Source organism: Salvia splendens, chromosome 11, assembly GCF_004379255.2.
Source record: "Salvia splendens isolate huo1 chromosome 11, SspV2, whole genome shotgun sequence".
Taxonomy (NCBI): domain Eukaryota; kingdom Viridiplantae; phylum Streptophyta; class Magnoliopsida; order Lamiales; family Lamiaceae; genus Salvia; species Salvia splendens.
Window position 1 is genome coordinate 12,597,097 of NC_056042.1, and position 26,031 is coordinate 12,623,127.

At 38.2% G+C, this 26,031-nt stretch overlaps 2 protein-coding genes across 3 annotated transcripts; both read right to left on the reverse strand.

The window, feature by feature from the left end:
• Nucleotides 1-11,483: 11,483 nt before the first annotated feature.
• Nucleotides 11,484-14,495, reverse strand: LOC121753530 (transmembrane protein 64-like). 2 transcript variants are annotated; one of them, XM_042148729.1, is made up of 5 exons: nt 13,780-14,495; nt 12,938-13,174; nt 12,633-12,850; nt 12,071-12,233; nt 11,484-11,644 (listed from the first exon to the last, which is right to left on the reverse strand). In XM_042148729.1, exons 1-5 carry the CDS (start codon nt 14,026-14,028, stop codon nt 11,603-11,605), a joined length of 909 nt encoding a protein of 302 aa, XP_042004663.1. In that variant the 5' UTR covers nt 14,029-14,495; the 3' UTR covers nt 11,484-11,602. The 2 variants fall into 2 exon arrangements, with proteins under 2 accessions (XP_042004663.1, XP_042004664.1); XM_042148730.1 differs by lacking the exon at nt 11,484-11,644 and having other exon boundaries at nt 11,722-12,233; nt 13,780-14,494.
• A 1,037-nt stretch (nt 14,496-15,532) lies between these two features.
• LOC121755155 (probable aminotransferase ACS10) lies at nt 15,533-23,246 on the reverse strand. The gene is made up of 4 exons (XM_042150437.1): nt 22,622-23,246; nt 22,072-22,203; nt 16,841-17,001; nt 15,533-16,753 (listed from the first exon to the last, which is right to left on the reverse strand). The coding sequence occupies exons 1-4, from the start codon at nt 23,024-23,026 to the stop codon at nt 15,901-15,903; spliced, it is 1,551 nt and encodes a 516-aa protein (XP_042006371.1). The 5' UTR covers nt 23,027-23,246; the 3' UTR covers nt 15,533-15,900.
• Nucleotides 23,247-26,031: the final 2,785 nt, after the last annotated feature.

Here is a 26,031-nt window from a genome sequence, read left to right on the forward strand (position 1 = left end):
TACACGTTACAAGTTACAACAATTACAAATTGAAAACATATGGCGGTCTTGAAGTCTTAAACAAAATTTAAATACAAATGAGACTACTAGTGAAGAACTAATTACAAATGACAAGAAATGACGTTGAAGTTCTTAAACGTATAAGTGTATTATATATATACTCTTAACCGGCGAAGAAGATCTTTCTACATAACTAAATTAAGGACACCTTTAGCAATTCAACTTTAAATGTTGAGTTTCGTCTAACAATCAACAATTATAGTAGAATTGTCAAAAGTTTCCCTCATTTAGCCGTATAGAGAAATATACTTCATCGACTAGAGTATATACAAATACAATTATGTAATTGTATTTGCATATTTTTAAAGTAGGAATTAATGGGAAATAAAAGAAAAAGGACTTGAGCTCAACTTAAATTGAAAAATTTAAGTTGAGGTGCCTACGTATCCCAATTGCTCATTTGCATTAGGGAATCAAAGTCCACGTAGTTCTCTTACCTTACTTACCTATTTGGCTTGGCCGGCGGCGGTTGACGGTTGGCCTAATCTTCATCCCCGGTGAATTCATCTTGTGATCCCGTTTGACGATCATTCCAATCATTTTCTTGTTCTCGGACGTCAGCTTTGGCCTAATCATCAAGTAACATCACGGCTTCCATATTTTTCGCCGAGAGCTTACTTCTTGATTCATCTAAAACGCGCGAGCCAACACTAAAAGCGGACTCGACGGCGACGGTGGAAGCCGGAACAGAAAAAATCTCCTTGGCCATTGAAGCAAGGATGGGAAAATCTTTCTCGTGGGTTCCCCACCAATCGAGGACGTCGATTTGGGCGGGAGGAGTAGGACCTTCATCACCAAAGGAAAAGAGTGATTCAAAATATAAATCTAATTCACTGACCATACCTGAGGACCTTCCGCCGGTGCTGTAGTTGTATAGGTCGGCTAGTTGGGATTGCGCGTCGGGGTCATCATAATCGGCTTGAAATGCAAAGCCATAGTTATGTTGTGGAGGAGGTGGTCTTCTGACTTGGTGAGTGGTGTTATACTTGGTTTCATATTCGGTGTAGAGAGAGCGCAAGTTATACTCGAGGTTTTGTTGCACAACTGACCGGTCCGGGAGGTTTATTTGAAAGGTTTCTGAGAGGTCGACTCCAAATTCGTCACTGGTATCCGATTGGATTGCTTGAAGGGGACCAAGATCAATTGAACTCAAATTGTTATAATAAAAATCTAAAATTCTAGAGGTACCTGCTAATTTCCATTTTGAATCCAATACCTTTGCAATCAAAAACACGTTAGGAATCTCACTGAAATACTTGAGCCATTTTTCAATCATATAATACAAAACGCACATTAACTCGGGAGAAGAGGAAGCATTTTTCATTGCAGTTTTAAAACCAAGGGATATGTACATGCAATGCTCCAAAACACGAACAGCAGTGCAATAATAAACACCCGACAATTCAACAGTAGCATTTTTGAAATATTTGAACAATTTAAATAAAGCCAAACTGTTATCCCAACAACTATGCGAAAGATATAAATCACGGTAGGGGTTAGTTCTATAAAAATCACATAAAGCATCTTTATGTGTCAAGGTAGAATTCAGACAATCATATGTCGAATTCCATCTATGAGACACATCCATAGTAAAATTCGTGTACCTGACATTCTTTTGATGGCAATATTTCTTCCATGCTTTGCCAATAGCTGGCTTTTGATGGATTAATCTAACTGCATTTCTAATAGGAGAGACATGCTTTTGCCATAATTCAAGCGCATCCTGTACACATAAATTTAAAATATGGCAAATGCATCTTTGATGAAAATACTTACCTCCAATTACCGGTGTACAAGCCGCAATCAAATCGGCAATACTTGCGGTGTTGGCAGTTGCATTATCAAAACCAATAGAAAATATCTTGTTGCATAACTGAAACTCATTCAACACTTGTATAATCAAAGAAGCAATTTCGGGTGCAGTGTGTGGACTTTCAAATTCTCTAAAACCAATTAAACGCTTGTTCAAAGTCCAACTGTTGTCCACAAAGTGAACCGTAATACCCATGTATGAATGACGGTTAAAATAATCCGTCCAAACATCTGAGCAAATGTTCACCCTGTGGCCCATGTTAACTAAATAACGTGATAATTCTACCTTTTTCTCCAAGCACTGCCGAACGGTAGATCGTTGCACGGTCATTCGACCTATTCTTTTGATTGCTACATTCAACCCACTTTGCATAGTAACCTCAAAACTTTTGTCATCAAAAACATTAAAGGGCATATGCTTCATAGCCGCCCATCTAGTCATTGTATCATCAAAATTCTTTTTATCATATTTAAATAGAGGCGCACCTGACGAACCCGAGCCGGCGGGTTGGAAGTTTAGTTGGCTTTGGGTAGAGGCAGTGCCGCATTCTACCGGATGCTTTGCCACTAAATGGTGACGGAGGGTGCCATATCCACCACCGGCGGACCATTTGTACACTTTATCGCAATAGTTGCAGTAAACATGAAAGTCCGAAGTCTCTTCTTGAGAGTTCGGATCGTGAGAACTTGGAATCACCACCGCCACCTTCTTGTAGTGTTTGATAAAAATGTCCGATTTCAAAGCTTTTGCCGTGTTAGTGGGTGCAGGGGGAGGCATCTCCTCATTTCCGCCGGTGCTAGAAGGAATACGAGAATGCGATCTATCCTCGTTGTTGTCCGAGTCCGACGATATAGTAACGTCGAACTCCTCATCTTGTTGGGAACGACCTCCCCTACCCCCACCTTGTTGCATTTCAGCAAGTAGCATGGCGGTCCTATGATCTTCTTCTATCTATAAATATTATGTACGTAGAAGTTAAAAGTATGAACGCAAAAAAAAAATTAATGAAATTTTGTGCATGTGAATTGGAAAACAAATTTTTCATTACTTACTTGCATGCGTTCGGCTGCCAATAGGGAAACCTCTTCCATAACATCTCGACGACTAGGTCGTCGAGATTTTGAGGGACGCGTAGTGCTTTGATCTTGGGCTATTCCCTTGCCCCGATCACCACGTCCCGATCCACCACGAGAAGAAGACATATTGAATATATTGATAAATGAAAAGTAATATTGACTTGGAATGAAATATGTATAAAGTATAAAAGAAGTGGTAAATTATGAGCACAACAAATATAGTAGTGAGCAGAAAGTGTAGAATTAAACTTGCGCAATTAGAGAGAATGAGGAGAGAATAGAGAAATGGAGATTGAGAATGAAATCCTTGTTAACACAAGAATGGGGTAAGGAAATATGAAGGAGAAGTGGGGTATTTATAGGAGTAAAATTGGAAGAAATAAAAAAAAATCAAATTTCAAATTTTCAAATTTTCGGCCGAACCGCCGGTTTACCGCCTGAACCGGCGGTTCAACCACAAAACCGGCGGTTTTTCCACAAAACCGGCGGGTTGGTCCACGGTTTTCCGACACAAACCGCCGGTTTCTAACCTCACCTAGCCCCTACGCCTGAAAAGCTTCCGGAACCGGCGGAAACCGGTCGGAACCGCCGGTTCAAACCGGCGGTTTTCGTCCAAAAACGGCGGTTTTCGCCCAAAACCGGCGAACCGCCGGTTCATACCAATCCCTACTTTGAACCCCTACGAACCCTATGCCGTTCGACCCTTTGAACCGGCGGTTCGAACCGCCGGTTCACGGTTCAAGATATTACCGAACCTGAACCGGCCCTTATGACCCTGCGACCCTTCTGCCGGTTCAACCCGCCGGTTCCGGGCCCGGTTCCGGTTCATGAACCGGCGGTTCCGAACCACCAGTTAACCGCCGGGCCGGGTCGATTTGTGCATGCCTAACTACACACGTCAACTATATGAAACAAATAGTGCCACCTTCTTTCTTTTTCTCTTACACGTGTCCAAAATTCCAATCCATATATATCAACTTGAAAAAGTGTTCTACTGCAAACTTAATAAGTTAATATATATACCCCACAAAGAAAATAAACTACACATATGTATAAACTATTAAAATATTGGACAAAAGTCCGGAAACATGGCACATATGTGGATACACATTCATTACCTTTCTAAATTAATATACACGTTTATAGATTACATGTACTTAGTTTAACTATACTAAGTCATCAAAAATTATTTGTTGCCATCGCTTATGAATGTTATGTCGTGTTAATGACAAAATAATTTTAATATAAAATGAGATATATACTTTAGTTAAGAATGTTACATTATGCACACTTTTGTATAACTAATTAATCTACTAAATAATACGCATGCACCATACATATAATTAAGCTAATTTAATTAGCAAACTAATTATATATTTTGTATCTTGTTATATTTTTTTTATATATAATTTGAGTTAGGGATGTCACAATATTTCAACCTTACCTTCATAATCTATTTTCCTTGACAGGGAGTTCTTCTCCTTCCTTTCTTTTTCTGGTTCTTTTCGAACAAAAACGTAGCTTACAATAAGGAGTATTTTTTTTAACAATCAATATGCGAAATCTCTTTATGTCGTTTTTAAGAGTTATAAATATTAATAAAATTATATAACCTAAGATTCATGGCTTAAGGAGTCGTATAGAAACTTGGGTTGTTACATTCTACCCTCCTTTAAAAAATTTCGTCCCGAAATTTGATTTACTCCTTATATGAGTAACTCTGGCAGTGCAAAGAGATAATGCTATTGTTCTCGTTCTTCGGTGATTTTATGAGTAACTCCGGCACACATCAGCTTAAGATTTGGTGCCAGTTTGCGCTTCCTTGATCATGACACGTATTCGTTGTACGACATCAACATTTCATTTATCGCGTTTGATGCTAACATTTATCTTTTACCAACTTCGTGTCATGCCCTCATTGGTTGATTGTACAAATAAGTTTTCAAGAAGCGTGGAAACTATATAAAATTGGCCTTATCGCCTCCACTCAAGATAAGAATAGAAGAAAAGTTGAAAGGGTCTTAACCATACTCTTAGAGTTCAAAAATTTTCTTATTAGGAGGTTCCTAGATGGAAGAAGTTGAAAAGGAGGAAAAAAATTGAGGATATAATGATAGTAGATTTCCATAATTAGTGCCGACAACATAATCTCCAGGGTTTGTTAAATTTAAAAGTCCTAAGTATCATTCGATGACATCTTTAACATAGCAACTGGATGATTTGTCACCAATGGATATGAAAAGCAAGAAATTGCTGAAGTGATGAGGAATTTAGTCCTCGTGACACGAAGCTAAATCAATAAATTCTCGACGTTTAATTTAAGGGGACAACTCATAAAGAAGACAACTAGTGTGAACTAGTTAAGGAAGGAAACAAACTGCTAGATTTAAACTTGGAGCTATAGAGAAGCTTGAAGCATGAGAAACTAATTGTAGTGGAATTAAGAAGGGGGACTACTCTTGCAATAAAAGAGTTTGCCATCAATTCATGTTTTTAAAAGAAAAAGACGAACAGATGAATTAAAGGTCTTGAAAAATAGTATATCAAGCTTGAAAGAGAACAATCATCTTACAAATATGATCATTCTAAAGGCCATAATTTATACAGGTCTCCGGATAGAATATAGTAGTAGGAATGCATCGGGTCAAAATATTACTTCACCCCAAATGAATCAAAGGGAAAGCAACAGTCAATTAAGGGTATCCAGAAATATGAGGGTAGGTTATTTTATGTAAACTGGAGATGGGTCACAAACTGAAACTAGAAAAAAAAGTGGTGACTACTTATAGACATGAGTCATTTCAAGATCTGAATCAAAAGAACAAGTATGATAAATGCACCAAGTCAAGATGACACCCAGAAAAATTTTCGGGCAAAGGTGCAAATAGTTGATCGAAAATTCATTAGGGAATGAGCAAACAAATAGCACTCTCACCTTGAAGGAAAATTATGTGTAACGGACAATAATGAGCTTAGAAATAAAATCATGAGTTAGACACACTATAAACTTTACGCAACCCACCCTGGAAGAATCAAGATTTATCTATGGTACGATTGAGAAATCTAGTGGGATTAAGAAGAGGTGACTATTATTTATAAATTAATGAGTGTTAGCAAGCACATTTGAAAACACTAAAGGTCTACTAATGATCTTTGAAGAATATATTATCATTGAAGAGACAATAGTTTAGGGAAACATGTTCATTCTGAAGGTTATAAATAAAGCAGCTCCTAGTATAGGAGTTTGGTGGCAAGAATTTAGAGAGTCAATGTATTGCTTTTATACATAATGAGTAAAGAAGGACCGTAGTCACTGGAGGTTATCAGAAAACATGAGGGAGCAAGCTCAAAACTGAAAGTGATTCACAACCTTGACATAAAAGAGGAAAAATAATGACACGTTACCTTGCAAAAGAAGTCATTTAATATCTTAATTCAACAAAAGTATTTTGATCAGGGGGATGCGAGGAAATGGAATTCATGGGAATTCAAGTAAGCGTTGCTGATGAATCTTCCTGGTTAACTACGATGGTGATACTCCATTGTTTAACTCTTTATAGAGGATGGTAAACGAGTTATGGGGAACTTTGGTCACAAGCTACTTTCACCTTACGATTACGCCAGATGACCATATGTGGAGATTACGACTCTTTGGTACTCTCGATTCGTCATAACGCTCATCCTCGTAACACGTCGTTTCTGTTTACTTATATTGTAGAGCTAGGTTCTTTGTTTACATTGTAATCACATTCTCTTGCTATGTATGTGTATATCGTTTAGTTGGATCAAAGGTATGATCCTTTGGAGTGATTGGATTGTCAAGAAAAACAACGGCTAACCCAGATTATTCATGTCATTGGGACGTAGAAAATGGCATCTCACCCCTACCATCTTTCTAGAAACATCGTTTTGTTCTATGTTGGATTGCTTTTCTCATGACGAAGTTTCTTTCTTATCGCGTCCTTTTCTTTTCGTCGCTCGGGAAAGCGAAAAATGTTCATACTGTACTTTCTAAGTTAGAGTTCATATTGTGTTCTAGAAGGAACGCATAACTAAGTATTCTAAGATCTTTGGAAATTTCAATTTCCCCATACTAGAAACATGATTCAATGACTACCTCAAAAAGAGATATCATTTCACCAATTGGTACCAGACTCGTATACTTTATACTTTCATATTTCAGTACCGTTTCCATTTCGGAAAGTTACTTCTTTTATTCATACATTCACAGTCTTTAGCCAAGAAAAGACATACTAACTCTTTCTTTAAGCATGCTACAAAATCAAGAAACATCAACTCTTTCTTTGAACTTAGTGTTTTCATCTGTTCACTCAAATTAACTGCTTGAGTTATTTCTCCATTTCAAACTTTTAAACATCTTGACTTTCTTTTTAAAAAAGAACAAGTTACTTTTTTTCCTCATTGAGCGTGATTGGTGGGAGTGCTAAGAGCATTTTCATCGATTAGATAGTCTAGTGGAATAAGGCTAGACCAAAGATTTTCAAAGAAGACTCTCGGGTTCAGAGCTAGAAAGAATGCTCTGATACCACTCTGTCACGACCGCACTAGCTAAGGATAGCATAGTCGGGGAACCGTGACTAGGGGTGGGGGTATAAGAAGCAGGGAAAGAAATAAGGGAAAATAAAATCAGACATTGGTTGCGAGACATGACTAATCAAGTGCTGATACATAGAAGAAAAGATACTCAATCATGAAATCTTGAGTAATTGTTTGTAAAAATTTCAAACTATCAGAGTTTGAACAAAATAGACCTGAGTCTTTTAAGATGCACAACGGAAGGAAATGAACGCGGTTCCATGTATGAAGACATGAACCTGCGAGAGTCAAAATCTGACTGAATTAAATGTCTTGTCTCAATAGCACTTCCTCCACCACTTCGCTGCTCAACCTGCACATTTAGAAATATATGCAGGGCTGAGTACAAAGGTACTCAGTGAACACATTGCCGAAATATACACATATACGTTGAAAAATATTGTCATGCCATCACAGTAACACTTAGGGGTGTTTATTGAAAAGGAACCGAGCTTACTAAAAATATTCACATTGGGCTGCAGCCCCCTTTTTCCTGTACTTAGCCATATCTGATCACATTGTGCCGTTGAGATGGTGTTCTCACACGGTCACCTTCCCTGCCCATCATGTCAGAGGTATCCTTGTGCCGGGAAGGTGTCCACCTTCCGCGGTTACCTTCTCTGCCGTTCCCGGTCAGAGGTATCCCGTGTACACTAGTCCGAGCGGGGACACCACCCTCACTGGGACCCGAATTCGACTTATATATCATCATTCATAATTCACTTGGCCTAAGCCAACAGATAGGCATCATACAAAAACATTTATGGCAAGACAACATCTTTAAAAGTCACGAACATGTGTTCGTGCATTCATAAAATATGATTTGTATTTTTAGTATAAGAAAGCTCACCTCGTGCGTTTAAATTCCACAACTTGAATTTAATTACTCCTTCCATCACTTGCTCGTAGAGATAGCCTTTAACTGATTCAAATAGATAATTTAACTGAACTCCAAATTCCTCTTCCCGTTCTATAACCCATATACCCAAGTTTATTTTGCTTCTGCTTACTCATCGAGCCTTCTTCATTTTTCTTTTCTTTCTCGGACTCTTTCATGTTCCTCCCTCCACAATGCTTTTTTTCACTAATTTTCTAATATTCTCCCCATCTTTAATATCACTTTTCACTTTTTATATTACCATGAATAACATAACTTGACTCATCCTCACCTATACACTACACACTACACACGTCAACTATATGAAACAAATAGTGCCACCTTCTTTCTTTTTCTCTTACACGTGTCCAAAATTCCAATCCATATATATCAACTTGAAAAAGTGTTCTATTGCAAACTTAATAAGTTAATATATATACCCCACAAAGAAAATAAACTACACATATGTATAAACTATTAAAATATTGGACAAAAGTCCGGAAACATGGCACATATGTGCATACACATTCATTACCTTTCTAAATTAATATACACGTTTATAGATTACATATACTTAGTTTAACTATACTAAGTCATCAAAAATTATTTGTTGCCATCGCTTATGAATGTTATGTCGTGTTAATGACAAAATAATTTTAAGATAAAATGAGATATATACTTTAGTTAAGAATGTTACATTATGCACACTTTTGTATAACTAATTAATCTACTAAATAATACGCATGCACCATACATATAATTAAGCTAATTTAATTAGCAAACTAATTATATATTTTTGCATCTTGTTATATTTTTTTTATATATAATTTGAGTTAGGGATGTCACAATATTTCAACCTTACCTTCATAATCTATTTTCCTTGACAGGGAGTTCTTCTCCTTCCTTTCTTTTTCTGGTTCTTTTCGAACAAAAACGTAGCTTACAATAAGGAGTATTTTTTTTAACAATCAATATGCGAAATCTCTTTAAGTCGTTTCTAAGAGTTATAAATATTAATAAAATTATATAACCTAAGATTCATGGCTTAAGGAGTCGTATAGAAACTTGGGTTGTTACAGCTAGGCTCGCCATGCGCTATGTATTCGGGATCTGGTTATCTGGTTCATTGCTGACACAATTGTCATTGTTATCATCACCACTAAGCTGATATTCTACTAGATCCACTTCCATTTGGTTGCAAATGAAGTTATGTAGCAAAAAACGGGCGTGGATGAAGTGGGTTCCAACATATTTTAGCTATATTTTTTTTCTGGGATGTCAAGTAGTCAGAGATATCCAATAAGAACTCATTGATGGATTTTATCACACGTTTCAATAGAGCATTGAGACACCAAAGACACAATGAGTTAGTTGCAGGCCATATTAACATGAATGAGCATCCCAAAATCAAAACATGTTGGCAAATAGAAACTCAAATGGTTAAAGTGTATACAAGAAAAAAATGGACGGAATTTCAAGATGAAATAAGTCAAAGTCATGGTTACTTAGTGCCATATGCCTCTACACAAGATGATATTATGATTTTCAATGTGATGAATTTCCAAAATCCTTCGTCCTTGAAACCAAGGCAACTCACACATGATAGACAAAGAGACCATATATCTTGTACTTGGGGAAAATTTGAGTTTGATGGTATTCTGTGCAGACACATGCTAGCTTTCTTCCACATTAGCCAAATATTTGAACTGTCTGACAAGTATATACTCAAGTATATACTCAAGCGATGGACGCGAGAAGCAAAGATTGATGTTGTATATACAAATTATAATAGATGATGAAAACGCTAATGATGACCCAACAAAACTTCTGATGTCGCGGCACTCCAAGTTATCTTATAAAGCTGCAATATTGATTGATGATGCACCTTTGACGAATGAGATGACAAAGTTTTTGGATGAACAACTTGACTATATACATAATAAAATTAAAGAGATGGGTATTAGTCCAACAACTAAGTTCAGTACTCAGAGAAGGAAAAACTTAGATAAATCAGTTAGTATTGGCGATCCTTCTCAAATTAGAACAAAGGGGCCTGCCATGGATGTGGGATTCATGGAGTATCACACGACAAACGTAATTTTCTAGATTTGCATGACAGGTATGTGTATAATTGTCACAAAAAAGAGAATATTTGTGGAGAATTTGTGCATTACCAAAATCGAATTCAACCTATTTTTCTTCTTCTTTTAGCTATAATTCTCTTCATCTTTGATAAAAAAAAAAGTTGAGAATTGGTAGGAGAAGGAACGCAGAGATGGGAGAGCATGGTGAATTTTTGTGAATTTTAGAAGTGATTGCGTTAAAGGAGAGGAGAAAGAATTTTGTGAAAATAAAATATAAAAAAAAAAAAGAATGCTGACTTGGCAGAAAGGGAGAAACGGTAATTGTCCCTGGGTATATCAATTCTCTAAGTTAAATTAGGGCAAAATTGTCAAAATTAGAATATAGTATGGGAACTTTATTTTGGTATATACAAAAATAGTGAAAACGCATTCAGCCTATGCATAGTACATGAATGCGTGGTTCAGAAAAAAGAATAGGCCGAAACCGAACGGGTGTTTCACTTTTCACATAGAAACACAACTCACAACATCACATTGAGCCGAGTTCTTGGTGATTTTCTTCCAACTTGTGATCATATTTTAAGATAAGTTCTTACTCATTTGTGCAAGTATATCCCAAATTGTTTAATCACATTATTTCTACATTACTTTTAGATAATGTAATCATATTTCACAAGTAAAATAATTATACGAATAAGGCATTTTATGTGAAAAGGGAAACATAAGGCATCGGTAATTCCATCGAATGTAAAGGGAGGAGAAGGCAAACCCAAAGCAAGAGATGTATCAAATTTTTGTTCCTATTTTGAACCATCTCCATCATCCCATTCCCATACTTTGGCATTCTCCTATTACAACTATTACTTCTCTTCTTTACACTTCAATCTTAGTATTTACAACATGCATTGCACAGGATTACAGACATAGAAACAAAAAATCGCCCCTTTTCATAAGGGGCCATTTTCATAAGGGGCCATTTCTCTTTTTTCCTTCAAGTTCTATCTTCCTTTTTTTTCGTTTTTATTTTCCTTTTTTAGAAAAAGTCAGGCTTTAAGCTTCGGAGGTAGAGAGATAGACGCCTGAGGCCGGTAAGCACCTACGTTAGCTGGAGGTTCTCATTTCTCAGCGACCGTGATACCTTGCACAACATATCACATCCCCTTCTCAGAAAAAAAAACACATACACATAATACTCCTATTAAGACACTGCAAACATTCTAAACAACATAATTAAGGCATAGATTTACATGAACTCAGCCATATATATCCTTTTATTCGAATTCATATAGCCAAGGTAGTAATGCATGGCTTCTTGTAACATAACCTTAAAAGGCCGAGATCGGGGACTATGTACAGATCATAATGAGGAGGGTAAGGAAGGAAGCAAGAATCGATGTCATTGGTTGTGATGCCTAACTCCCTTTTCCCCTCCCGGCATGAGGAGCCAACTTATAAACTCACCAGACGATGAAACAGTTCGTGTATAGCTACGGGGGTGAATAATTGCAATAGAAAGCAATAACCTAGCCACATGACATATGAGTTATTACTGCAAGACTAGCACCTCTTCCATCTGCAGTTCTTTCAGTCGCTTTTTCGCGTACAATGTGACGAGCACTGTTGCTGCCGCAGTGATGCAGAAGCCCCCAATGTTGAACAGAATCTGAGAACCTGACATGGTTCTCTGATAATCCGTAGCATCAGCTAAAGTTTGTATGATAATTCCACTGCATTTGAAGTAATAACACATTAGTCTGAAGTAATGAGAGAACGTATACTAAAACCGAGCAGCATGCCAATCCTAGAGGCAAAAATATACCCGACAAAAAAGGAAAGTATTCATAGTTCGATAATGATCGAATTCACTATACAAAACCTCAAAGGTGGATACCAAATTAACAACAGTGCAAGTATAACATATCAAATATGCATCGTTGCAAGAGCGAGGATACATCAGAAATACTACTAACAGCGCATTGAAGATAAAACATCTCCAGCAAGAATTTTGGAAACATTAATGTAACAAAATTGAATGATGTGTCTACATGCACAAGGAAAACAAATCTAACATCTTGTTAGTTTATTCATCTACAAGGGGTAGGGAGAGAAGGAGGAAGAGAACTAACGTGTAAAGTGTAAGAAATATTTCTGGCACCATCCCCACGAGGGTCCCTAACAAGTAGGGACCAAACTTGACATCTGTGGCTACGGCACAGTAATTATATATGATGTAGGGGAAAGGAGAAATCCGAATAAGTGCTACAGCTCTGAACTGATTAAACACACTTCCCTCGCCAGCCAATCTTATCACCGAAGCTCGTTTAGGATATCTCTCTAACCACAGCTACAATTGAGAAAAAGGAACATTAGGTTTAAAACGTGTATTTGAGCACAAAACACTAAAAAAGAAAATGACAAACAATATCAGTACTTGGATTTTATGGTAAAATAGTGAACCAATGAAATACGGAAGAGAGACACCAAATATGACTCCTCCAACGACCAGCAGAAAACCATAACCATATCCGAAAGTCATCCCAGCAAGCCACATAGACGGTGAAGAAGGCAAAAGGACGGATGGGAATATTGTCAGAGAAGCAAAGATTAAAAGTGCTAGGTGCTTGGTGCTGAACGATTCTCTCTCCCAATTAATTAAGGGGATGATCTCCTGCAAAAGTAAACATCACACTTAGTTAACATTGGAACTACTAAAGAATAGAATGGTGAACAGATGCTAGTCGAGTTATACGACCTTAGCCACTCAGGCACAGGCATAATGGCAATTTGAATTGCATATTCGAAGATTATCTGATAGAGACTACAGTATGAGAACTATCCCCAGTTTAACATCATCAACTCTACTTGTGAATTCCATAGTAAGCAAAAACAGAGAAACACAATCCCGTGTTAGTGAACTCGTTAATGGAATGTGACACAACAATGCATCAGCATTAACTGATACGTAAAGAAGAGACCAGTCCATTAGGCCAAATACAAGCACATTTTTCTCCTAAACCACAGGCTGATTCCAACTACACTTAAATAGTTGGATATGCAAAGTAACTTCTCCATTGATTAAAGATTTAAGGAGCAATTCTTAGACAATATGTTTCCAAAATGAGGTGCCCTAAGTTGGGACAAAGTGCTCACTAACACATTAAACATAAAATTGGTGCAAATGCTAGCAATTTCTTGATCCACAAACAAAAAATTAACATAAAGAAACAAATGTATGCATTCATTTGCAAATACCCAAATTAGGAAAAATCTAACCTTGTACATGACGAAGGGTCCGATCCATTTCAAGAAAACAGCAAGCAACACCGCAATAAACAACGACACCAGTAGCAGCTTGGCCCACCACCACAACAGCCACCGCCATTCGCCGCCTCCGCCGCAAGAAGGCGAGACCGCCTTGAGGCACTGGGCCCCACCACCACCACCACCACCGCCCACGCCAACCTCCAATTTCACGTAATCTCCCACCAGCCTGAGATCGCCATGGCCGGCATTGTGAGTCATCACAAACCCGAATATAAAAAAAAACCCTTGTGATTTTGATCAATTGGATTGAATTTGAAACTAAAGTGTCTCAGCAACGAAAAAGATTGCAATTTTGGGGGCCCCACCAATTGAGGGGGGCATTCCGATTCAGGGTTTCGCAGCAATAGTCAAAATACAGCCGTTTCTGTGCTTTTTTTCCCCAATTTTGTGTTATTATAAATAGAGCAAGAAAGATGAATGTATTATGCGGTAATGGAGGAAGAGAAGGAGAGGGAAAATCGGAGAATACGTGGCAAGCTTTCCTTTATGTTGTTGGTGGCGCAGATATAAGACAAGTAATCGTTACAGTACACGAGAACAAGTGAAACTTTCACTCTCCTCGCCACTTTGCGATTGTGTTTGATAATGATGGTGGTGCCGAGGCAAATGGAGAAATTATAATTTCAAGTACATGAATCTACAATAGCTCTAGGCAAATATGATGATAGGCCAGCTCATTCTCTTTTCTTTTAAAGAAACTAACATGACCAATTTGCCTCCCCATACTAAATTTGTTGGCCTTAATTTGGATATGAAACTGATTCTAAATGTATACAAATATCTCATGGGACATTTTTGTTAATTTAATAAGGATATAGAAATTAATCTTTTTTGAAAAACATGAATGAAAATGATAGAAATACATGAATGAAAATGATAGAAATACTTTGTAGAATAAAAGTCTCATTTTTATATACTACTAGTACTCTTTCCGTTTGATCGAAGATGCTCACTTTCGTTTAGTTTGTCTTAATCAATATAAGACAAGGAATGTTTAGGCCCGTCTACAAGACTACCTTTGAAGGTGGGATTGCCATAGGCTAGCAGTGAAGAAAGTCGAGACACTGGGAAGGATCCGGAGGCAGGATGAGTTCGAGCAGGAAATAGGCCGGCTTGGTCATCTAGCATGCAACTAATTCTGTCTCAAGAGGAAATCTGTATGATGCAATCCGGAATGAAGCTTGTCTAGAAGGTTCTATGTAGCAGTCGAGAGCGCCAGAGCTCTAGCCTACCTTCACTATGACTGCAAGCCCCCGCTTCTTCACTAGCATACTCCTCGATGACAACTACACAGCGAAGCTCTCTGATTTCGGCCTAGGGAAGCTGCTTCGCTTCCTCTACTTGAAAGCAATGGTCACCAAAAATTTCACAATGCAGAGCTTGATGAGAGAGTTCGAGAATCAGTGATAAATCGACATTTATAGCTTTCAAGTCATCCTTGGAAGCTGGTAGGGAGCCCATCAGCAAATGAAGTGGTGACCCTGTGTGAATAGGTTAGGTTAAGGCTCTGCTTCAGACTGTTTTGACAGAAGGCTGACGAGCCAGGTGATGAAGTTCTTATAATAAATGTTTCAGAATCATAACTAACTATGTAAACGGATGTCATCTTCACTTGCCCTGAAACATTGTAAAAATATCGATTTCTTTCTAATACCGATTCAATTTTCAATCGAACCGGCCGAATCCTCAGAGCCATAATCTGTAGAGAGCAAAACAAGGCTGGTTTTCCACTTGGTAGATGTAAGAAAACAAATTTGTAGGAATATTATGCACAAGAAAAAAGAATGAATAAACTACAATGTGCATCTCCAATTCTCATCAGCAGCAGATGGCTCTTTAACTTTGGCGACTTCTTCGTCCAGAGCCTTTGTCCTAGCGGCAAGGAGCTTAGACATTATTGCATGAGGTGCCGAGTTCGAGCCCTCTTGACATTTCCTCCTATCTATAGTATAGGAGTTTATTTGTAATTTCCTCCCTTATATAGGAGTTAATTTTAAAAAAAAAACTTTGGCGACTTCTTCACCCTCAACGGCATCTATACTTATAAAATGAACCTTTCCAAACAACTTTTCAGAGAGATGTACAGGTATCTGTAACTTCCTTAATCCGTCCAACGACAATTGGGATCTCGCTCTCACTCAACGTGCTAAAACACAAGCCGAACCATCCGGGTTCCACGCAATGGCAAGAAGATCCGGGAACTGCGTTGATCTTGGCGACGCTCAACAGTTTGTTCCATAGATCAGCTTCTCCTTTCTCGCTGTAGGGCCGGATTAGCCTGCTCATATCGGCCCAGCAGTAGAACCCTCCGGAGCTCTTCATGGACTCAACCCCCAGCTGCTTCAACCTGTTGACAAGCTCGTGATGCATCCGCTGAAGCCTCTCCCGGCCTAGCTTGACAGCTTGGTGGATGAATTCTGAATCCGAGAGCATAGATATCAGCAAATGCTGTGTAGGGACGGATACGGATGAGAATCTTGCTAGTTTCTTGGCAGCGGACAGGACGTTCGTGTTGGAGGTGTAGATGGCGCCCATATTGAACCCGGCTAGAGAGATGTCCTCGGACAGACCATAGACTATGTGAACTCGGTCTTTGTCGTGATCTTCTGTGTCGATGATCTCTGCCATGCTCACAAACTCTTCGCTTCCATGAGTAGATCCAACTAGCAGCTCGTTGGAAATGATATGGATGCCTTTCTCCGTGGCGAAGTCCAGAAGGCTGTACAGTGTTTCACGGCTGTACAGGACACCAACGGGGTTGGAAGGGTTGGATAGAATTATCCCACGAACTCGGAGACCGCGTTTCTTGGCTTGGTTGAACGCTCTGTCGAGAGCAGTGATGCTTAAACTGAAGCTATCAGCACTGCGGCAAAGAACTGGTATGATCTCCACCCCGGTGCGCCATTTGATATCCCCATCGAGGCTGCATATTTAGTTCACTTTACTGCCTTTGTTACACAAAAGAATGACCCATGATGCATCATACCTCGGAAAACAAAGAAACACTTACTCGGGAGAGTATGGGGATGGCACGAGAAATGCATTTCCTTGATCAGCAAGGGAGAAGACGAGAGTCTCAATTGCCGGGGCTGCACCAGCTGTGATTACTAGTTGTTCGGGATTTGAAAATAGCGGTCTGCCCACCACTTGACACATGAACCCTGCCACAGCCTTGACATTGAATAATTAGTACAAAGCTTATTGAAAATAATGTGTACAGAGCATGTAAATAATCAATATTCCCGGACCATAGATAAGAAAAGAAACTCTCCATAGCTTTTATTTGTTTATATCCATTTATGAACCAAGATTACAGCTTGAACTTCACTATTAAGAACTAAAAACTATTCTTAGCCATATAGATGAAGTGATAAGATCAATCTACTAGTTTTAGCCTTAAAATTTTAGCAGCAATACAACTAAGGATGTCCTAGAAGTAATGGCAACAGCAGACTGAAGTTACTGCCAAAACAGGAAGCAACCTTGCTTCAGTAATCAGTACAGAATTAATATGATCGACGCGAACGAAAGAAAACGAAGATTTTTCCAATAGCAAGATGCACATGGAGGCAGAGGCATCCGTTTGATGCAAATCACACAATTTGCTAAGATGCAGAAATAGTCAAAATTAGTCATGAAAGCAGCAGTCTCGCAATTTGATTCAATAGATGTCACTATAAATGAACAAGAACCCCGGGCAAAGAAAGGAAATACTGATGTGTATTTTTCGAGCTTTTATATTAATGGATTAAAAACACACAAGTTTAATTAAATAGCTCAAATATTACAACCTATCTGCAAGAGTACAGAGGCAGTTGTAGTAAAAGAGTGTCGAACCACAGGGAGACGTATGATTATTTAATAAGGTTTGATGAGATTAATAAACAATTTTAAAGCTAAAGAATGAAAATGGGAAAACTCGAGAGATGAAGAACATTGCTCCTAACAACATTCGGATGAATCACAATTGTATTGATTCTATATTCAAGTTCATAAGCGAAGTATCATTTTTACACTCTAAAAGTACTGAACATACTTAAAGAATTATAGTACTAATGCTAGCTGAACACATAGCCAGAAGTACATACTCATTAGACTAATATTCCTGCGGAAGCGCGGTAAATACTAGACTAACTTCTCAAGCTGACAACAATTATGGTTAGCTGAACACTTAACACATAATCTTCTTCTCATCAAACTAAACTCCCACGGATGCGTAGTAAGTATTAATTCAACTTCGAAGACTTATTTACATCAACATTCACTTATGCATCTATCTCTGAACAAGGTAAAATTCACAAGCTTTTCATCTATGTTTTCATCCAATTTCCAAGTTAAAGAGACATTAGAAAGAGGCAAATAAAATACTACATTTGATGCATCAAAACATAGCATAAATAAAATCCGAACCATAGATGAAAACCAAAGCAAATGATTAAATATATAATCTCTACAATCAATTCATCCTACTAGTGTTAGGAGCAATGGAGAAAAACTAGCCACACATGCTAAAGAAGAAAAACCGTAGAGTTAATGGTGTTCTTCGATGGCCGGCGATAGTCCTTCTCCGAGGTGATGAAGATTGGACGTGGAATCCTCCTTTCTTCCTTCTTTCTTCCTCTCCAATTTTTTTGTCCCCAACTCGTCTCTCTTTTCCTCCGTTTTTTTTCCATAATTAATGCTCTCCCCAAAAACCGTCCCATCACTCTCTTTCTCTGCAGCACGTCTGCTACAGTAACTGCTACAGTACCGCTACAGTAACAGCCAACTTGCAGTTAGATTTGAAATACCCGGCCGGGTGCATTATTGCGGCATAAAATTCACCCGGCCGGGTGGCCAATTTTGAGGACTTGCTGGAATTTTCGTATTCTGAACATTATACCCGGCCGGGTAGAATTATTAGGCATAAAATACACCCGGCCGGGTGGCCAATTTTGAGAGCTTTCTGAACCTCTTTTTCACCATCCGAGCTTCATTCCTACACCGTAAAACATACTTTTGCAAGCATCAAACTATATAAATCATGTAAAGTTAGGGGAATAAAAATGTACAATTTGATTCACATCAAATACCCCCAAACTTATTTGCTTGCTCGTCCTCGAGCAAGATCACATAAAACACAAAACTTTGAAGCTCAACTCACAAAAGTTTTTCCAAAAGAGTGAATCACATAGAGACATGAATGACAAAATCTAAACCCCCAACAATTCCATTCAAGATTTCTCACTCTCATGAACCATCACTTATCAACCTAGAACTTCAAGTCATGGTGCATTTCAAAGTAAGTCCAAACATGTGATCATACAACTCAAACCGTCATCATTGACTCGTCAAGCATTACTTAGCACATAGACTTGCGGATTTCAAATCAAACTTCAAAAACTCTACCAAGTTATTTACAAAACATCCACAAGCATCAACAATAAGGTCTAAGGTCTTATTTTAAGGTTGTAATGGGGCTAGGGATGAGGTAGGATAAATATGGATAGTGAGCTCAAAGGCTACACATTTGAGTGCCAAATTCTTTCCTCCTACAACTCCCTTCCAAAAATCAAACAACAAGATTTTACAACCAAACTCTCACTCCCCCAAACTTGAGATCATTCTAGACAAGATTACCTCTTAAAAACAAATAGAAGCTCTAACTTTATTTCACAATTTTTTTTTCTTCTTTCTTTTCTCTTTTTTAGATAAGACCTCGACTTTTGCAAATTTGGAGGTCGTCTCCTTCTTTTCTTTTTTTTTCCTCTCTAAAAACTTCATTCTTTTCACCTATGCATTACATCAAGTCTAAAAATGTCTACACTCTACAATTCACCACCCAACACTCAAAACTCAAATCACCAAAGCTCAAACTTGTTTTTAGCACCCAAATAGTAGCAAGGTCCATTGATGAGGCTAAAATGAGGCTTATTTCAGTGGCTAAGTAATTGGTTAAGTGTTTACACAAATAAAAGGGAATTAAGCTCAAAGTGGCTTCTAGGGGATCATTAGATGGACTAGGCATGTGATCATTTGGCCATGGAGTTCATCCTAGTGCCTTATCCTCCCAAATCATTAATACAAATGAATACAAGCACGCAACTCGATAAAGCAAATCAATTCAAGATAATTTCCACAAGACATATGACTTTCATACTCTCCTCAACTCAAGAAATCGAATGTAGTCACAACATGCTCTTTCAAATAAATACATGCACAAATTCCATCCATTCTAAGCTTCAAAGATCAAGTAAAATCAAGCAAGATTTCCCAACCAGAAAGCCGAAGATATAGCATGCACCCGTCAATTACATGATTCACAACACTTTAGCATATAATACACCCAATAAACGTGCATAATGCATAACAAATCAATCACAACCCCCCCCCCCAAACTTGAATGCTTCATTGTCCTCAATGCAAGCAAAGAAGAACATAAAAAGTAAAGGGAAAGAAGACTCCCCCAAACTAGGCGTGATATCCATAGTGCATTCGGGTGGGTGGGTGAGTGTATTTTCCTTTGTCGGTGTACTTCCTCATAAGCTCGAATGTGAATCTCATCTCCATGTTGCTCCTACAAAAAGAAAAAATTAAAAACAACAAAAAGAAAACAAAATACTCAATTCATAAAAATACATCGAAGGAAAGAATTGAGCGAACAAAACCCTCGATTTATTACGAGAAAAAAAAAAAAAAAAACTAAAAACTCATTGGGTTGCCTCCCAACTAGCGCCTTTGTTTAAAGTCGTTGGCTCGACTTAGTCTTCTAGCTACAACTCTGAAACAAAAAATAAAATGTTAGAAAACTATACAAAAATAAAAACAAAAAGAATCCTAAATTAAATAACCAGTTGCCTCCCCGGCAACGGCGCCAAAACTTGATGTGTAATTTTCGAGCTTTTATATTAATGGATTAAAAACACACAAGTTTAATTAAATAGCTCAAATATTACAACCTATCTGCAAGAGTACAGAGGCAGTTGTAGTAAAAGAGTGTCGAACCACAGGGAGACGTATGATTATTTAATAAGGTTTGATGAGATTAAAAAACAATTTTAAATCTAAAGAATGAAAATGGGAAAACTCGAGAGATGAAGAACATTGCTCCTAGCAACATTCGGATGAATCACTATTGTATTGATTCTATATTCAAGTTCATAAGCTATTGAGAACGATGTATCATTTTTACACTCTAAAAGTACTGAACATACTTAAAGAATTATAGTACTAATGCTAGCTGAACACATAGCCAGAAGTACATACTCATTAGACTAATATTCCTGCGGAAGCGCGGTAAATACTAGACTAACTTCTCAAGCCGACAACAATTATGGTTAGCTGAACACTTAACACATAATCTTCTTCTCATCAAACTAAACTCTCACGGATGCGTAGTAAGTATTAATTCAACTTCGAAGACTTATTTACATCAACATTCACTTATGCATCTATCTCTGAACAAGGTAAAATTCACAAGCTTTTCATCTATGTTTTCATCCAATTTCCAAGTTAAAGAGACATTAGAAAGAGGCAAATAAAATACTACATTTGATGCATCAAAAATAGCATAAATAAAATCCGAACCATAGATAAAAACCAAAGCAAATGATTAAATATATAATCTCTACAATCAATTCATCCTACTAGTGTTAGGAGCAATGGAGAAAAACTAGCCACACATGCTAAAGAAGAAAAACCGTAAAGTTAATGGTGTTCTTCAATGGCCGGCGATAGTCCTTCTCCGAGGTGATGAAGATTGAACGTGGAATCCTCCTTTCTTCCTTCTTTCTTCCTCTCCAATTTTTTTGTCCCCAACTCGTCTCTCTTTTCCTCCGTTTTTTTTCCATAATTAATGCTCTCCCCAAAAACCGTCCCATCACTCTCTTTCTCTGCAGCACGTCTGCTACAGTACTGCTACAGTACTGCTACAGTACCGCTACAGTAACAGCCAACTTGCAGTTAGATTTGAAATACCCGGCCGGGTGCATTATTGGGCATAAAATTCACCCGGCCGGGTGGCCAATTTTGAGGACTTCCTGGAATTTTCGTATTCTGAACATTATACCCGGCCGGGTAGAATTATTAGGCATAAAATACACCCGGCCGGGTGGCCAATTTTGAGAGCTTTCTGAACCTCTTTTTCACCATCCGAGCTTCATTCCTACACCGTAAAACATACTTTTGCAAGCATCAAACTATATAAATCATGTAAAGTTAGGGGAATAAAAATGTACAATTTGATTCACATCAAATACTCACTTTTTTCAGGTCCTTTAAACCATCAAATGGTTGGTACGAGGTGATCCCACTTATGCTCAGTTCTCCACCAGTTACCGATTGTGTCATACTCATATGATCCGCAAACCAGCATTGAACCATGTCCCACAACAGCTACACAAGAACAAAGGGAAAATTGATCAGTTTTGGTCCACAAATCAGTGTCAATAACGCTGAAAACATGACCAACCAACAAGATCTCTCACAAACGCCCTTCATCACTCAAGCATGTCATTAATCTATCTATACTTTCATAGCTTTGATTTGCATCTCCAACAAATTGTCATATTAGAAAAGCACTTTTCCAAATCCATTAATCACCAACCCAAACCAAACTCCCCTAAACAGAAATACAGCTCTAGAAACCACAATCCATTTGACCTTAATCAAAATCTCATGAAAACAGACAGAATCCAATTGAAAATGGAACAGCACTAACACATAGAACACACACAGAAAGAAACATGCCAGCAAAACACATTTTCTCATAAATACATATATAAAAAAAGATCAAATTTTGAAGTGGACCCACCCTATTTTCAGCGGAGCAAAGATGAATTACACCATTGGGATTCTCCACCTCATCAAAAACGTCTTCCTCTGCTTGCTTCAGCCCCTCAAAGTCACGCTGTCTAACGATGGCATTAGCTCTAGACGACACGGTGGCCCCACCACGAGGCGAGAGAAGTAGCCTGGAATGCACCCTATGCAGCCCGGCAGATGGCTGAGGAGCCTCCACCTCAGGCGGCGGCGGATCTCCGCGGCCGCGGGTCTTGAGGTACAACTGGAGAAAGTAGAAGAGGGCGCAGGGGATGACGGAGCCCAAGACAAGGCCGCCGCTGCCCTGCACAAGTCCTTGCAAGGGCACAATCACCCGCATCCCCGCCGCAGCCCCGCCGCCGCTTGTGGTGGAGGAGGGGTTTCGGGCCTTTCTCATGGAGACATTGCGCCTAACCCCACTAACCAGAGACGGAGTGTACTATGCAAGACTATAAAAAAGATTGGATTTTTATATAAAGATTGAACTTTTATCTTCTCTCTCTTGGAAGAAGAAGAAGTGAGTGTGGAGATTGATGAGAGAGTGAGTGAAGGAGATGAATGGTGGCTGAGATTTTTAAGACTTGTTTTGTTTCTTCTATTTCGTGTGGCGCTTGGATAACTTCATCGTAGTAGAATCGAAGCGCAAGTTTTTAGGTTTTTCATTTTTGTTTGGTTTTGTTTTGCGCGGTTGAATTTGTTAGTTCATTTTTATTTTTTTTATTTTGTAGCTGTCCTCCTTATCTTGCTGTAGGCTTAAAGGAGAGCAATAAATTAACAGCACAGATCCTATTTGTAATTTCCTCTTTTGAAAAAAAATAAGAACAACAAAATTTAGTTTTTTTTTCGAAAGAGGAAATTACAATTGATGTTAAGAGAGCTCGAACTCAGCATCTCATACAAAAATGTTTAAGTTCTTTGTCGCTAGGTCAAATGCTCTGGACAAATTTTTATTGTTCTTAGTTGCTTAGAGCATCCACAATAGTGGACAAGCCGGCGGACGAGCAACCGGCGAGCGCGTTGCGGACGAGCTGGGCGGAGACCCCTCGTCCATCAGGTTTGCCGCTCGTCCGCCGTCTCGTCCGCTATTGCAGGCACTCGACGGACGAGAGCAATTTTCGTTTTTTTATTTTTTATTTTTTACTTTTTATTTTTTTAATTTCAACTCTATATATTCGGCTCGTTGCACTTCATTTCATTTGCATTTCATATCATGCATAACGATCGTCGAAAATGAAGGCCTAAAACATAAACAAATCATACCGTCGGGCCGGGGGCACTCCGCCCCCCATTCGGCTAGCGGCAAACTATAAAGATTCAAGTCATACTAAACTTTGTTTAAATGGTTGTTTTTTTGTTGCATTGTATTGTTTTAATTTTTTTATTTAATAAAATTATTATTGCACTTTCTCCGCCCGTATTCGTGTCGAAATTTTAATTCTGTAATTATTTATTTGTGAATTTTTATTATTGTACTTGTCCCCCGGGATGTCTTAGTGCTTGTCCACTATTGTGTAGTGGGATGTCCTAGTGATGTGGCAGTGGGGTGGGAAGTCCTAGTGATGTGGCAGAATGTGTTTTTGGGAAGTCCTAGTGCTAGTCCGTGGGAAAGTCCTTTCTACTGTGGATGCTCTTAATTAGATTCGGATATTCAAGCTTGACTTTAATAATTATGTAGGTTGATGACCCCTCTCACTGCTAAATATGTGTCACACTTTGATTAAGCACGGATTTAAAAAATGCAAGTAGAAAATGTGTTGAAAAGATTAGTAAAATAGGAGTTCTACTTCATACAGTAGTTTTATAATAAAATTGGGAATGAGTTAATGGAATGTGAGGTTAATTACCAAAAATGGTAAAAATAAAATGGGACAAATGATATGGGATGAACCAAAATAGAAAAATACATCTACTAATCAATAGGCGTTAACTATTTAGATTTAGAGTAGTTAGGTGCAAATATGCGTGGTGGTGTGTTATAATGTTAACTTTTCTTAAATTGCTAACTTGCTAACTCATTAACGTATTGTATTAAAAATGTCAACACGATCACATTAAAATGTCAACACAATGTAGTCCAGAGCCTTTGTCCTAACGTCAAAGAGCTTAAACATTATTGCATGAGGTGCCGAGTTCAAGCCCTCTTGACATCAGTTGTAATTTACTCATATCTATAGTATATGAGTTTATTTGTAATTTCCTCCTTTATATAGGAGTTAATTTTTAAAAAAAATGTCAACACAATGTATTAAAATATCAACGGAGTTTATTTGTAATTTCCTCCCTTATATAGGAGTTAATTTTTAAAAAAATGTCAACAAAATGTATTAAAATATCAACTTAAGTTTATATTGACATTTTCATTATCATCGTGTTGACATTTTTAATGCATTATGTTGATGAGTTAGCATGTTAGCAACTTAAGGAAAAATGTTAGAAGCGGATCACACTTGGTTCCTATATGTGTATTATTAAAAACAATTTGGCTATTTCTTAATTGATAAATAAATTGAAAATTAAAAACGAGTATATGTTACGAGAACTCGAACATAAGACATCATTAACAATTCTATTACTGATCAACAATTTCACCTATCGGCCACTCACGTGTGTGTTCAATTAAAGTGATTAGGGCATCCACAATAAGAATAGCTCAGCCATAGTCTAGTCATAGTCTAGCCACAAACTCCTCCTGTCATATCATCAATACTAAAAATCCTCATGTCACATTATCAGGACAAGCAAATAGTCCAGCAATAGCTTAGCCACATCACTCAAAATTATATAAAACAAACAATTGACAATCACACAAAATACGGAATTAAATTTACAATACAGATACGGGAAAATCCAATAATTTTATTTAAATTAAAAAAAAGTACATTAAAAAAAATTACATAATAAAAAAAAACTAACATCGTGCAGTCCTCCGCGCTCACAACTCTTCAATTAAATCCTTTTGGAGTCGAATATGAGCATCCGTTTGGCGCATGTCGGCATGTGCTTGGAGGAGGCCGGCTTCATCGTGCGGTACCCCCCTTCGTACGTTGGGGGTGGCCATGTCGTGGCTTGGACCGGCTTCATTATCATCGTTGGCCCAACTAGTCAGTTGTACACCTTCATCTTCGACAATCATGTCGTGCATGATAATACAGGCGTATATTATATCAGCAATGCAGTCGATATGCCACAAACGCGTTGGACCCCTAATTGCCGCCCATCGAGACTGGGGCACACCAAATGCGCGCTCCACGTCCTTGCGCGCCGACTCCTGCCGTTCCGCAAAGTAGGCCTTCCTCTCATCTGATGCTCATCTGATCGCCTTCACAAAGACGGGCCACCTAGGGTATATCTCATCCGCCAAGTAGTAGCCCATATCATGCTGGTTGCCATTGGCGACAAAAC

Excerpts from the sequence above, each read along its gene's own strand:
- LOC121753530 (XM_042148729.1), bottom strand. The coding sequence starts at position 14,028 with ATGACTCACAATGCCGGCCATGGCGATCTCAGGCTGGTGGGAGATTAC. Across the intron at positions 12,234-12,632 it reads ATATTTCTTACACTTTACAC|TGGAATTATCATACAAACTT; the intron begins GTTAGTTCTCTT and ends CTTCAAATGCAG. Across the intron at positions 11,645-12,070 it reads AAGAACTGCAGATGGAAGAG|GTATCACGGTCGCTGAGAAA; the intron begins GTGCTAGTCTTG and ends ATGTTGTGCAAG.
- LOC121755155 (XM_042150437.1), bottom strand. The coding sequence starts at position 23,026 with ATGAGAAAGGCCCGAAACCCCTCCTCCACCACAAGCGGCGGCGGGGCT. Across the intron at positions 17,002-22,071 it reads GTTTAAAGGACCTGAAAAAA|GCTGTGGCAGGGTTCATGTG; the intron begins GTGAGTATTTGA and ends TTCAATGTCAAG. Across the intron at positions 16,754-16,840 it reads CCATCCCCATACTCTCCCGA|CCTCGATGGGGATATCAAAT; the intron begins GTAAGTGTTTCT and ends CTAAATATGCAG.